The following is a 14,907-nucleotide window of genomic DNA, read 5'->3' as shown; positions in this document are numbered from 1 at the left end:
TTAGCCTGTGTTAGTTTATACTCATACTCAGCTGCTTTTATCCAACTATAGGTGAGTCTATAGGTGATACTTTACAGATTTTTACATTACAGATACGTACAGCGTTTCAACGTTATAACAGTTTTTAATACAAAGCTGCAGTTTAAGAGTACTGATAAGCAAAGAATTCATTCTACATGATGGAAATTATTATCTATTTTATTTTATTTTATTTTATTTTATTTTATTTTATTTTATTTTATTTTATTTTATTTTATTTTATTTTAAGAGCTAATGCATCATCCACCCCCCCTTGTGGAAGTCTCGGGGAAGTTCCACAGTTCACCGGGCTCTAGGCTCGCCAAGCAGGTTGTCATGGCAACTGTACAGCATGCGCTTACAAAAACAAGCGCTTGACCGTTCACCCACAGCTCTTTCGACATTCGACATCCCCGGCGCCATCTTCTTCTTCTTTTTCAAGCCTTTAGATAAGCACTCGTTTAAATAGGAGGGAAGCTGAGGAGTAGGGGGAGGATGAGCGGAGCCAAATCCCGCGGCGACCTGCCTGTTGCTGAAAATGTCACCAGCGGCGGGCACGGCACTGCGGCTCCTCCGCGGGACCGCAAGCCAGGCGGAGGAGTTCTGAAGAGGCTCAAGTCCCGAAGGAGCCAGCAGGTGGACGGCAGGGCCGTCACGGAGGAAGACCTCCGGGCACGGACTGGACACATGACCCCGGAGGACGTGCTGGGACTGCGAGTAGCTACTCGAGGTTTGAGCCTCTGTCTTTGAAACAGCAGATTAAATTTTGACATAAATCTAGAGCAAGCGATACCCTAATAACATGCTGTTCGAGATGGAGAGGAGAAATACATACCTGACAACACAAACAACTGTCACGGCAGTAGCCAGTCTTTCTATTTTTAAGCATCTTAATGGGCACTTGAATTGTAATAAATAGCAGACGTTTTCTATTGTCACAGTTGGCTAGTGCCAAAGATCATATTAGGACTTTAAACTCCTAACAAATGTCCGACAAACAAAACAAAGCACTGCTGTGTACACAGTGGGGCTGATCTGGGTGGTCTTAGGTAAGGTCTTCGTTAAATTAAAAAAATACAGCTGAGTAGATTATGATATGTGCTATGGCCTACATGTATAGCTGTCGAGAGCACATGATCTAAGAAAGAGAATTAAAATCGTGGAAGCCAAATAACAAGCTTTGTGTGATAATGTCTTTGTTTATGACAACTAAATTGTAAAAGCACGATCAATGCTTATATTGATCTACCCTTTAATATAAGAACACAGAGTGTGGCTGTGCATTTTGATCCCTGATAGACCTGCACTGAGGCAAAAGCTCCACAGTTCGACTCATTTTATGGTTGTATGCCATAAAATAAACAGTGTATGTGTATATATTCAAAGTTGCATGTGCAAATGTGGACGCAAAGCTGTGTAATCAGAGTCTGAGCATTGTCTGTAACACATTTTGCAAAAATACAAAAGCAGCCTGCTTTTATATTTTAAGAGCGATAGCTCGGGAATGATTCCGGGGGGAATAACTCCTTTGGTCTCTCTCATTATTTACAGGGTACCTCTGTAAACCCGAGGACAATATTTACAACATCGAATTTGTCCGCTTCAAGATCAGAGACCTGGAGACAGACACGGTCCTGTTTGAGATTGCCAAACCCCCACATACAGGTAGTGTGTATTAGCTCACTGCTTGTGTTTTATTTATGTGGTAATGTAGATGCAGATTAGCTCCATAGTAGTGTTTTTTGTTACTGTTGCTGTTATTGTTTATTTGCCTAAGAAGCAACAAAAAAAAAAAGAAAAAAAGAGGGAAATCCCTGGTTCAAGCCCAGGAAGAGACACCTGGAACTGAGGGGAAACACAAATCAGGAAAGGTTCTGTGGAGGTCACCCCTTGTGAATAAGGAAGCAATCAAAAGTAGCTTCTGTAATGCAGGTGCAGATGACAGTCATAAGTAGCTGCCTCCAAAGGGCTTGACCCTCCTGACAAGGGTTCCTAAATGGTTTTAAATAAGCTGGGTTTGGAAACATCTGTCACCTGTTATTTTGATTAAAAATAGTCTTCAGTATGGATCATAGAAAACGTCTCTGCCTAATCTTGTTGGTATCAGATGATGATGAGGAGAACAGAGAGTCAGACGCTAGCACAGGCCGGTTTGTACGCTACCAGTTCACCCCAGCATTCCTGCAGCTGCGGACCGTGGGAGCCACGTGAGTGACTCACGCATAATCTACGCACACCTCACCTGCTCCGTACGCAAACAGTGAAAACAATTACAGCATTATCTTCTATCAGCTACACGCCCATGCCTACTATCCATGTGACTGTAATAAGCTTCTAATTTTCGAATTATATAAGAACGCAAAACCTGCAGTTGTTAACACCCTGATCTCCTTTCTTCCCTCTTTCTTTCTTACTTCATTCACTCAGGGTGGAATTCACGGTTGGGAACCGGCCTCTAAGCAACCTTCGCATGATCGAAAGGCACTACTTCCGTGATCACCTGCTGAAGAGCTTTGATTTTGACTTTGGCTTCTGCATCCCGAACAGCCGTAATACCTGTGAGCATATCTATGAGTTCCCTCAGCTGTCTGAGAGCCTGGGTGAGTCACCTTTTTAAAACTTATAACCATAACAAGAGCATACAAATGCCGAAACCTTCCCACGTGGAGATTTTAACAGCAAACTGTGGAAAAGTGATAGCGTTTTATCAAATGTTGATTGTCTAGAAGAAGACTAACTTTTGGTATTTTGTACCATGCACATACCAAAGGAATACATCAGCATTTCCTATTCTTGACATTTGCTTCAATGGATTTTTAAATCCCTATTTGTCATGCATCTAAGCACAACAGTAAACATTTGGTTACATTTTAGCAGGACTTTTGCTGGCGACGTCATCACTGATACACATATCAGCAGCTAGCCAAAAGGTTTTTGCAGTTTTATTAAGCCTGACCTATTTCTGCTCTTACATAGGTACAACCCCAATTCCAAAAGAGTTGTCACACTGTCAAATGTAAATAAAAACAGAATGCTTGAATGATTTGCAAATCTCCTATACCAATATTTTATTCACAGGAGAACATAGAAAGCATATCAAATATTTACAATCAAAAAAATATAATTTTAAGAAAAAAAATGAGATCCTTTTAAATTTAATGGCAGCAGCACATCTCTAAAATGTGTTACACGATCATTTATGGACTGCTGGTTTTAACAACAGTCCATAAATGATCTCTGGGAACCAGCTGCTGGACCTAAATGTTATCCTATTCGTATCTAATATAAGAATATAGTTATTGAGCAGTACCAAATAACTAAATTATAATTAGAAACGTTTTGTGATTTTAATTTTATGATGAATTAAAAATTTCAGTTGGTGAGAAGTCTTCGACAATGAAGCCATGCTGTTGTAATAGACACAGTACACAGTTTAGCATTGTCTTGCTGAGATATCCAAGGGTTTCACTGAAAAAGACGTCGTCTGGACGGGGGGATACGTTGCACTAAAACCTGTATATACCTTTTAGCTTTGAAGGTGTCTTTTTCCAAATGTGCAAGCTGCTAATTCAGTAGGCATTAATGCACCCCCATCCCGTCAGAGATGCAGGGTTTGGAACTGATAACAATTCAGATGTTCCCTCTTCAGCATTTCTCAATCATGTGCACATTATAGCTTTTTCTTCACTTGATAGCACTTTAACCTGAATTTGTGGATAGCACAGTGAACTGTGTTCACAGACAGTGATTTCTAGAAGTATTCCTGAGTCCATGATTTCCAGGATAGAATCATGCCTGTTTTTAATGCAGTGCTGCCTGAAGGCTTGAAGGCCATTGTCCACTGCGCACAGAGATTTCTCCAGATTCTCTGAATCTTGATGATATTACCTACTGTAGATGATGATATATTTAAAGTCTTCACATCTTTACATTGAGCAAAATTATTCTGAAACTGTTCAGTGTTCAATTGTTCACTGTTTTTCTGTAGATTGGTGAACAATTGACAATCTTTACTTTTGAGACACTCATGTAGTCATGCAGGCCATGGTAATCTAAGGAGCTCGGAAGGAAAAGCGACCGGACGTCTTTAGGTTTCTTGAAGACAGCTCCCATTAGGGCTTAAATACCTGGGACTCTCCACCATTTGGTCTTAGAACTGAAGAAGCTTTTCGGATGAGAGGTGTAAGGTCTTCAGGGAAGTTAAACAAGTCCAGATGCTTTTCTTTCCAACCTCTGCCTCTCTTTTTATGCCTAGTCTTGTTGCTGACCTGCTGCCACTTTAGCAGGTCAGTTAGAAAATTTTTTTTTAGTACCACTTCCTTTCCCAGGCTTTTGTTTGCCCCCATCCCAGCATGTTTTTTAGATAGACTCTTAAATAAATTTTACAGAGTGTTGTGTTTTTGGAAATGCGGCTCTAATTGTATCCAGAACATCACACAAATTCTCTGTATGAGACATTATGCCATTTTCTTCAACACTTGGCCATGGTTTAGGTTTTTAATCCTGCCTTAATACTATAATACTAACCATAAATGCCATATGTACTTTGAAACTGTTTTTGGCTGCTGTGATAGTTGCTACTCTTCACTCTGGCCAGGAAGAAATCCTTCTTGAAGCAACAACACACAAAACAAACTTTAGCCAAAGCTAATATGAAGCTTCAGTAACGAGCTAGCTAAACATAGTCGAAATCCAGACAGTCTGTGTCGGTTTCTTGCCAAAGTTTTGTCTGGTAATCTACACTCGACTATCACAGAGGGATCAGATGAAGCAAAACACAAAGAACTTAAAAAAAAAAGCAAAAAAAAAAACTTTGAAAGATGTAATTTTTATTGCTTTTCCAGTACGTTAGCATACATGACAGTGTATAATACACACAGCATTACTGTTTTAATAAACAGTTATATTTACTTGGGTATCTGTATGCATACACTATACCTTGTGATGTTGCTGAGTCTTTTCTCAAGGAGCAATAGTTACTGAAGGTTTTTTTTGTTTTGTTTTTATTTTTAAGTTTTACTTACATGGATATTTAAAACGTTTTCACTGACATGCATTTATCATCTGTTTTGCAGTCCATCAGATGGTGGAGTGTCCTTATGAGACTCGGTCAGACAGCTTCTACTTTGTCGAGAACAGACTGGTCATGCACAACAAGGCAGATTATGCTTACAACGGAGGACAGTGATGTCTGCCTGCTTGCGTGTAACCACACACACAAACACACGAACATGCTCATACACGTCCATCTGCTCACTTTTATTGATATATACATAGGCACACGTGCATGTTGCTGAACATACATACGGCTCATACCTGGCCCGAGAGCTGCTGCAGACACGGTTCAGTTGCCTCCAGTGTTTGTAAAGATGAATTACCATTCGTTGCAATCACTTTCAGGAGGTGTTTTGCATTAGTGTGAGACAGAGGTTACATTTATAGGCTTTTGAAAATAGAGAAATCTTTAAAATCCGAGAGAGTTTGCAATTTGCAGCCGTGTATAACACGTGGCTCAGATTGATCAGATGGACATTAGTCTTCTCTTTACAGTTTTAGAAGTATCCTAACAGCCATTGAGTGAACACACACACACACACATTTGCATACACACGCATGCACACTCAATCCCCGAGTGACACACATAGTGTTTACACAGGGTTTGTCAGAAGCAGCTGTTCTCAGAGCTACCGCCTCCACAATCCACTCCAGACAATGTCGGGGGAGAAACAGAGGAGCCATCCACAAAAACACTCCTGTCAAACGCACATGGTCACTCCTGCAGCCCCCTCCCTATCTCCCTCTCCGCCCACACAAACTGACACGTCAATAGTAGTACTGTATAAGACTCTGAATTCAACCAAAGGTTTCTGACATTATCACTGTTTTTTATTTATTTATTTATTTTTTATTTTACAGTTCTGTGACGGCTCGTTAAGAAAGGACATGTCAAGTAGAAATTTCCCCCTGGTATCTTCAAAGAGCAGCAGAAGTGTCCCAAATATGTTCTGGTTTCCTTATTTCAAAGTGGAGCTGTTATGTTTGTCCTTATTTTCTGTCATTTACCGTTACGCTAACAGATGCTGATTTATAACAAGGTCTCAGATAACAAGGTCAGCATATGTACAAGTTATCACCACAAGCTCTTGGCTCTGTATGATGCCACAGAGCTGTGATATCCTTAAGATGGTCATCTCTCACTGTGAGCACACCGGCAGCACCCACCTGCTATTCAAACCTTGTCTTTGCAAGAGACAACAATCAAATGTAGATTGTTTTAACAGGGGTAGGGAGCTTAAAATGGCTTTTTTTAGATAGAGGACGTCCCACTGTAAGGTAATTGTGGATTATTAGAAAATGTGAATCACACAGCACTACTCTTAATCTGGAAATGAGCAAATTACGTCCCTTTTTCTTGGTGACAGCAGTCAATAAAAATGAAGATTTCTTTTTGAACATTTAGATTTGATTATCTGTACTTCCAATTCCTTATCACAAACGTCTTAAAAGCTTGATTATATCTGATATTTGAGTTTGTCTTTATCCTAACTGGACAGCATACTATCTCATGGTAATTTGTAAACTTTGGTGTTCGGGGTTTAAGGTGGTGTTTGTAAAGTATATACATATATATAAATATACATAATTTGTAAAAAGTGAAATGATTAAATAAATGTACATTTTCAGGTAGAAAATGTGTGAAGCTTGTTTCATTTGTCAGAATGGGAAAAGTTAAGTTTGAAATGAGAATATCCCAAACATGGCCACTAGGAGGAGTTGTACCATAATACATTTAGTGCCACCGGTGCCAGTTTAGTTGTTTTATGCTTTAAGTTTGTTTTTGTTTTTTATTGTTGTTGTTTTTTTTTAAAAAATCATTGTGATGGGACAAGTTTGCATTCATTTCTTGTGTTTGGTTAGGGCTTCAAATGAGGCCATGATCTGAACTCCTTATATTCATGCATGACTGATTTATACACGAGACATGAAACTGATTACGTCATGTTAACTTCCTACCACTATTTTACCAAAAGTTACATAAAATAGGGCAGGACTTCATGCAGTACATTTCAAAAATGAGTCCACTTTGATCATCCCATTTTGGACTCTTGTGATTTTAATCAGATCGTTGTTTGTCTTGTATCTGGGTTCATCTCTCTCAGTTTCCATCTGTTTCCAGTTCCTAGACTGCAAGTCTCATGGTGTTTTCTCTTTCCACACCTATGCAGTTTTCATTGCCTCCCTCTCACGCTGTGTTTTTTTCCTTTTTCCTTTTTTCTTTTCTTTCCCTCTCTCTCACCTGGTAACCAGACCTCTGGACTGGAGTGTTGAGTTTCCACTTTCCCAGAGAAGAGGACAATCTGAGCCACACAAAGACCTATAATGGACCCCCTCTGCTCTCTCCTCCCTTTGCTCTGGCACTGCACAGCTGCACACACACATGCACACAGAAGCACACACTGCATAAGTAACAATACATGCACCCACCATTTTTTTAAATCTTTTTTTTTTTTTTTTTACTGCCCATTCAGGTCCTACCTGCTTTCTCCTATTGTTTCTCAAAGTAAATCCTTTGCTCATTATCACCCTATTTGATCTGGTGTTCAGGCACATTAAATCATTGTCATAGAATCTACATTTTCACCATCCTTGAATACACCTTTAATATATCTTATAATAGCACATGGGATTGGGGATGTGACATAAAAACCATTTTAGCTCACCCTAAAATGATTTCCTGAATCGTTGTTTTGCAACTTTGGCTAGGAAGTGGCTAAAAAAAAAAAAAAAAAAAAAAAAATCAAATTTAGCTACAGTAATGAGAGTGTTTTAGACAGTATGGACATCACAAGGAGAGTTGGTTTTAAAGTGTGAGGAAAAACCTGTTTAGGTGCAGCATTCATTTTCTGTTTTTTTTTGTTTTGTTTTTTGTTTTCCAACAACACTCTTTAGCCACTAACAGAGTGCTAGCTACTAGCATTTGCTAACGGTGACTGACTATGCGAGCTAAACTATGCAAGAAGGAAAATTATTAAAAAGAATAAAGCTGGGGACACAATTCGCAAATGGAAAATAATCAGGAGAAAGATGATAATTTTTTTTATTGCTAAGAGAAAATAATTTGATTATAGCGAGTCTGGTGTTTTCATCTGTTTTCATCTCTAGCAGCTCCACAATTGCATAAAGGGCCTCTTTATTAGATACAGATTGCTAGTATTTGGTTGGTTGCCCTTTTGCTTTCAGAGCTGTTTTAATTCTTTATGGCATAGATTCAACGAGGTGCTGCAAACATTTCTCAGAGATTTTGGTCCATATTGACATGTAGTCACCCAGCTGCTGCCGATTTGTCTGCTGCACATCCGTGACGTGAATCTCCCGTTCCACCGCATCCCAGAGGTGCTCTGTTGGATTGAGTACAGCAAACTCACTGCAACGTTTAAGAAACCAGTTTGAGATGAGCTAGACTTTATTGTGCATTATCCTGCTGGAAGCTGCCATCGGAAGATGGTACACTGTGGTCATCAAGGGATGGACGAGGTCATCAGCAATGCTCAGGTAGGCTGTGGTGTTTAAACAATGGTTGGTACTAAGATGCCCAAGTGTACCAAGAAAATATCCCCTATTACACCACAAGCCTGAACCACTGATGCAAGACAAGATGGATCCATGCATCCATGTCATTAATACCAAATTCTGACCCTGCCATCTAAATGTTGAGGCAGAAACTGAGACTCATCAAACCAGGCAACATTTTCCTCATATCTGTTATCTAAATTTGATGAGCCCGTGTCAACTGCAGTCTCAGTTTCCTGTTCTTAGCTGACAAAAGTGACACCCGGTGTGGTCTTCTACCACTGTAACCTATCCACTTCAAGGTTCAAATGCTGTCTGCTCAGAAGCTCTTCTGCATACCTTGTTTGTAACTGTTGTATTTGAGTTACTGTTTTATTAGCTTGCATCAGTCTGGACATGCTCCTGTGACCTCTGGCATCAACGAGGCATTTTCAACCCTAGAAACGATTCTGTGTGAAAATTCCCAGCGCATCAGCAGTTTCTGAAATACTCTGACCAGCTCGTCTGGCACTGACATCCATGCCGTTCAAAGTTACTTAAACAGCCTTTCTTCCACACTGATGAACTTCAGTAGGCGGTGAATAACTCGTTTTGGTAGTTGAGTTAACAAAGTTATAAAAAATATATTTTATATTTCTGTTTTGTTGGACTACTTTACTACATCTGGAGACATTTAAAGGTATACTCTCCTACTTGATCCTATACATAACGATAAACTATGTCACTCATGAAAACATTTAATAAACCTACAGATCCTAGGTCATGAATGAATTTATGAAACTTGCACTTTCTTCTCCCCCTCAAACGAAGTAAAGTATTACTTTAAAATACATACAAACTGATGGTGTGAAGACTCAGTGTGTCAGTTGCTGATTAGACCACAAAGCAGGGTGCAATTTAACTGTGAGCTCATAAATCAATAACCACCATCAGGCTGTAGGCCCTGCACACTGCAGCACAGCAGTAACGCAGCTGTACTGTACTAAACTATGTGTTGATATAAAAAGAATCTCGATATATCCAGTAGGACTCAAAAATTACCATACACGTGTGCGTACAGACACATCCACAGCAATAAATAAGCACACTTTCCAGGGATGATTGGGTGTTCCCAGGCCTTCGTGGAACACATTTCAGCAGCCAGTTGTGGATTGACACACACACACACACACACACACACCGGAAACAAGTGGACAGGTGGGATAAATCAAGCGTATTCACGCACCCTCCCCCGCGTGCACACATATATCTCTGTAACTGGCTTCCCCATGTATCCTGTTCAGTGAATCGCGCCACATTGAGATTAGGAGTGAAAAGCACAGGTTTATCGAGGTTCCCCTGAAACACACTCACTCACACATACGGATCTACACACGCAAGCAGGGGGACGGGGGGGACAGTGGTCTTCTATAAATAGCAGCTAGGAATGGTGTTGATAGGTCCTGTGAAAAGAAATGGAGGGGGGGAGTGGAAAAAGGATTAAAAGAGATACAGGGACACACTATAACTCCACTTGTTCGTAAGTGTGTGTGTGTGTGTGTGTGTGTGTGTGTGACTGTGTGTGTGTGACTGTGACTGTAAGGTACTTTGGAGAGAGCATGGATTTCTTGCCATCAATACAAAACAGTCTTTCTTGGTTCTCTCCCATCACCCCCAACAACAACATCCAGCTACATCCATCCATCTCTCTCTCTTCCAAATCTACACACACACACACACACACACACACACACACACACACACACACACACACACACACACACACACACACACTACCTCTAACCCATCTTATTTGTATTTCTCATGTTCACTCTCCCTTTCTTGTTTTGATTTTTTTCCATCTTTCCATCCGTTGTTGCTCTCCAAGGCCCTGGTGCGAAATCCATCATGTGTTAAACACCATGTTATAAAGAAAAGAGACGAGTCACCACACGGTCCTCTTAGTTTAGGTCAGCACAACGATGTTCTCAGAGATGGTCGTGACTCCATCTGTGTCATTATGTCATTTCCAGCAATTACTCTGTGACATCATCTCAACCCCTGAAAAAGGTCAGGGTGAAAACATGTAGGATGGAGCGTGTACTGTAAATATAAATAAACACCTTCATCATCACAGCTACCTTCATAAACACTCGCTGTTGTTTCCCTGTAGGTGAGAACCTACTTTAATGCATTTTTTAAAAAGGTATTATGCATTGCATTTAAATAAAGATCTAATTTTTGACCTAGCGGATGTGGTGATTTAATGCGATGCTGAGCAAGGCTTTGTAGATGTGACAAGAGATAGCAGATAATTAGTTATCCGCAAGTTAATAAAGCACTCAGGGCAGCAGTGATGGATAGACAGTCCTTTAACAAACTGTGATTCCCCGACCAATTTCCATGGTGGCGAGTGCAGTATTGACAATCTGTCTTTAAGTGTTAGGTCTCTGCTGATGTGTAGGCAGAAGCCTTTGTGCAGCTTGTGTGTGTGAGTGTACTGTTCCTGCATTCGTCTGCCCAACTGTCTGTGTGGTATTACAGTGCAGATTTCCGCCGCTGCTTACACTCATGTGGCTGTCAGACAGAAATAGTCATCAAGGTAAATAGTTTGTGGTGTGTTGGTGCTTACAGGAAGCCCGCAGCCACCTTTGGAAGTCTCCCCAGAACCCCCAGTCCAGTTTGTTTTGTGTGCGTTTGATTAATAAAAGGTTAACTCAACCCTCAGTCAACTGTTAAGAGAGGCATGTAAATCTCCCCCGCAATCTCTTCCTTCCTCTGCCTTTCACTCCTCCCTTTGTCTCTTCCTTTGCCACACCTTCCCCTGGGGGATGCAGGGATTGTGATTGGAGAAGAGGTGGGGCTCCTGGCACAAGCACAGGTGTGCTCGTTTCCTCCCTTCTCCTCTCTCTCATGTAATGATTTCTTCAGCTCGCCACCTGCCAGGTGGAAAAAACACCCACAGCAAATGGAGCGCTTTAAAATGGCCTCCTGGCTTCCGCCTTAAAGGATTTTCTTTTTTTCTTTCTTTTTTTTTTTCTTATTGCTTGTACAAACACTCCATTTTCATCCCTTTTCATTATCCATTGACTACGTTTAACTCAATGATGTCTTCCTGGAACTACTTGTTTACATTTTGCGTCACATTCAAATGACGGCTCCTGGCTCTGAAAAACTGTCCACCGAGGCTCCCCCACTAGCTTTTCAGATGATCAGAACCTGGCTCTCTAGCACCATTCTCTCGACGCCACTTCTCGCCTCGCCCTTTGGAGCTGCCTGGAGGGTGGCGTAGAGCAGGTCCCAGGCCCCGAGAGGTCAAAGTTCACTCACCAACAATGGAATCTTACTCTGGGTCAGATGCAGTCAAGGAAACAAAGGCCAAGGATTGGACAAACTTCTGTGACAAGGAGACAGAGGGATGAAGATGCATAGAGCAAAAGCCAAAATGAGACGTGGAATGAATGCACTGAAAACCTTTCTCATACACTTACCCAGGCACATACACTCACACACATAACTGTGCAAATTTTGCTTTCACACACACTAAAATCTGCCAAAGCTGTTGCTTAAGCCCATAAAACAACTTAGTCAAAGTTTCTCAGGCTACAAAAATCTGTTTCCCAACAGTTCTCTCATTGTATTTCTTGTCTTTAAATAATAATTGCTTAGAGAAACAGCACGCTTCAATATCACAACAGTTCAGGTAAAACCAGAACTTTTTTCCCTTTAACCTCTCTATATCTTTTCATGTTGCTCCAACTTGTTCCTTCCCCTCCCCCACGCTGCTGTCTTTCTCCTCTCTCTCTCTTTTTTTTATTCACTGCCATTGATCATGCATGCAGAAATTCAGTACACCCAACCACGGCTCCAGCCAGGATAGGTTAGCTAGTGCAAGGCCCTGTCCTACATACTGTTCCCTCACTATGGTCCGCCAGGCCAGTCACACCCTCCCCCCCCACCCACAACCACTGCCACACACACACAAACCCCCCGCGGCCCATCTCAGAACCAGCACATGCACAGATCATCATGCGGTGGTGGGAAAAGTTAACTCTTCATGACTGAACACTTTTTAGTCAGGTGCAGGGTTGTGTTTGATCATTGCTCAGTCTGTCCTCTAACTTGCAGCACACACACAGAGACAAGGGATTGCTTGCTGATGTGATCGGAGTTGACAGAAAAAATAGTATTTATGGATTATTATTGTTTGTAGTATTTTTAATCTCGGCCAATAAAGCTCAACAAAACAACCTGGGTCCGTAGCTTTGACAGCAGCATGCTGTTAACTTTTAGTTTCCAGTGTCTGAGTTTTAATGTGGTGAGTGAAAACAAGTGCACTTCACGCTCCTTTGTGAGCGCTACACTTGTTTCACTTTGGCCGGAGCAGCTGAGGTATGTGACGAAACTGCCTCAGCTGACCAGGCTGACCGCGGCCAAGAGAAAGGCTGACTTAGAAGTAAAGCTGCTAATCTTCCACTTAGCTGGTTAGGGTGGCCTGTCATGTAGTAAGACAGAGAGAAGGTGGTTAGGTAGGGTTAACTTTAGATGAGGGTAGTACTGTGATTGGGTAACTGGATGAAGAATTGATGAAGGGTGAAGAATGCAAACAGGCAATGCTTGATTTGATGGGAGGGATGGCTGTGGGTGCTAGGTTGAAGGGAACAAGTGGACTAAGGGTGAATGAGGATGGAGGGTAATTCGAAAAGAGGGACTTCATGATGGTTTAAAAGACTAATGATTGTGAGGACAAGGTTAATGACAACAATACAAATGAACTAGGACAAGACATTCAACATTACATTGCATAAAAGAGATGCACACACGGATGACGCACAACATTAAAACCACTCGCCCAATATTGTCTCATTTTTTCTCGTGCTGATAAAAAAAGCAGTGTTCGGTCATCGATCTGAGGAATATCCCCTGGTGTCTGGAGCTGGGATGTTTGGAGGGCATCCTTGTTTGCTGTGGTGGCATTTTGGGATTGAATTCAGAGGTTTCAGGAGTCGGGTCAGTTCATACCTTAAGTCAGGGATTCCAGACTAGAAATGCTGCTCTAGTCAATGAAAGAAATGTGTCACTGTTTGGGCTTAAACTGTAAGAAATAAATGTGTAAAATTCCAGAAAAATAAATGTTGTTAGCTCGTTGACCAAACTGCCCTGTAATTATAAAACTGAAACAGACAATATCATTTTATTTTGGACATATTGTAAAAAAAATATAGAAATTTCTGTAGTTTTATAACGGCACTTCTGGCTTCCGCTTCAAAGGATTGTTTTATCCAATTGAAAAATAAGGAAGTGATATGATAAGGTGTGATATGAATGGGAGGACTTCATCAGAAAAAGCTGGAAAACTTATTAAAAATACATTTAAAAACCCAAAAATTTAAGCCCTCCTTCACAATTTGTAAAGTCATCCAGTGGACCAGACTGGACTCTTTGTCGGGCTGATTCTGGTCCCCAGGCCTTATTTTTGACACCTCTGCCTTAAGTGTTCCCTGAGCCATTCCTGTCCAATTAGTATGGTTGGAGTGTGCTGTTGGTTCAGCAGCCTGAAATGACATGATGAAGGTTATCCACTTCACCTATCAATCAGTATACATTACATCACATTAATAAAATTGCATTACATTGTATAATATCACATGATACATCACTATGGCACTGATTACATTATATATAAGATCAAATAACATCCTGACATCGTAGGCCCAAGTTTAAATCAGATCATATATGATCACATTTAATTATGACTCAGTGAGATCACGTGTGAGAACCAATATATAACACAGATAGAAAGCAGGACCTCGCTGACATATGCAATATGAAAATAAAAGAGCAGCTTCCAGTCAGCGATGGCTGTTTCACAAACTGTATCCTGGTTACAGATGCTTCATGTCACCTGAGGCCTAACCTGGCACCACAGGAAGCCATTTTTTTCCATTATGTCTTCCTGTAGAGCAGCCCAAACCTTGCTCATATATTAAGCTGATATGAAGAGATTACTAATGAGTGACAGAGACCTAACAAGCAAATTAAAAAAAAACAACAACAATAAAAAAACAGTTTTAGCACACAAAACCTGTGATGAATTCTGTGCGTCCTAAATCAGATCCTTGTCTTTGAAATGTTTATTTATTGAATCGTTCTCTCGTCCGAACATTTCAAGACATCCAGGAGGGTATTAATGGGCCACGCTGTTGTGATTCAACCAATGACGAGAACGGCGGGGAAACACTACACAGAGAGCGCCACTGGCAGCATGAATAAAAGGCAGGCAATGCGCGCAGGAGGGGAGGTCCGAGGCCCCGGGTAGGCTACGGGAAAAGGAGGTAG

At 41.0% G+C, this 14,907-nt stretch overlaps 1 protein-coding gene across 1 annotated transcript; it reads left to right on the top strand.

The window, feature by feature from the left end:
* Positions 1–427: 427 nt before the first annotated feature.
* Positions 428–6,411, top strand: LOC146631811 (protein unc-119 homolog B-like). Its single transcript, XM_085353916.1, has 6 exons — positions 428–748; positions 1,570–1,683; positions 2,126–2,225; positions 2,446–2,618; positions 5,094–5,223; positions 5,935–6,411. Exons 1-5 carry the CDS (start codon positions 514–516, stop codon positions 5,204–5,206), a joined length of 735 nt encoding a protein of 244 aa, XP_085210042.1. The 5' UTR covers positions 428–513; the 3' UTR covers positions 5,207–5,223; positions 5,935–6,411.
* The last annotated feature ends 8,496 nt before the right edge of the window (positions 6,412–14,907 follow it).

This window comes from Diplotaxodon limnothrissa, linkage group LG5, assembly GCF_057381915.1.
Source record: "Diplotaxodon limnothrissa isolate DT_005_m linkage group LG5, D_limnothrissa_male_GT1.1, whole genome shotgun sequence".
Classification (NCBI taxonomy): Eukaryota; Metazoa; Chordata; class Actinopteri; order Cichliformes; family Cichlidae; genus Diplotaxodon; species Diplotaxodon limnothrissa.
Note: the sequence above shows the minus strand (reverse complement) of the source record. Positions and strands in the feature narration are given on the sequence as shown.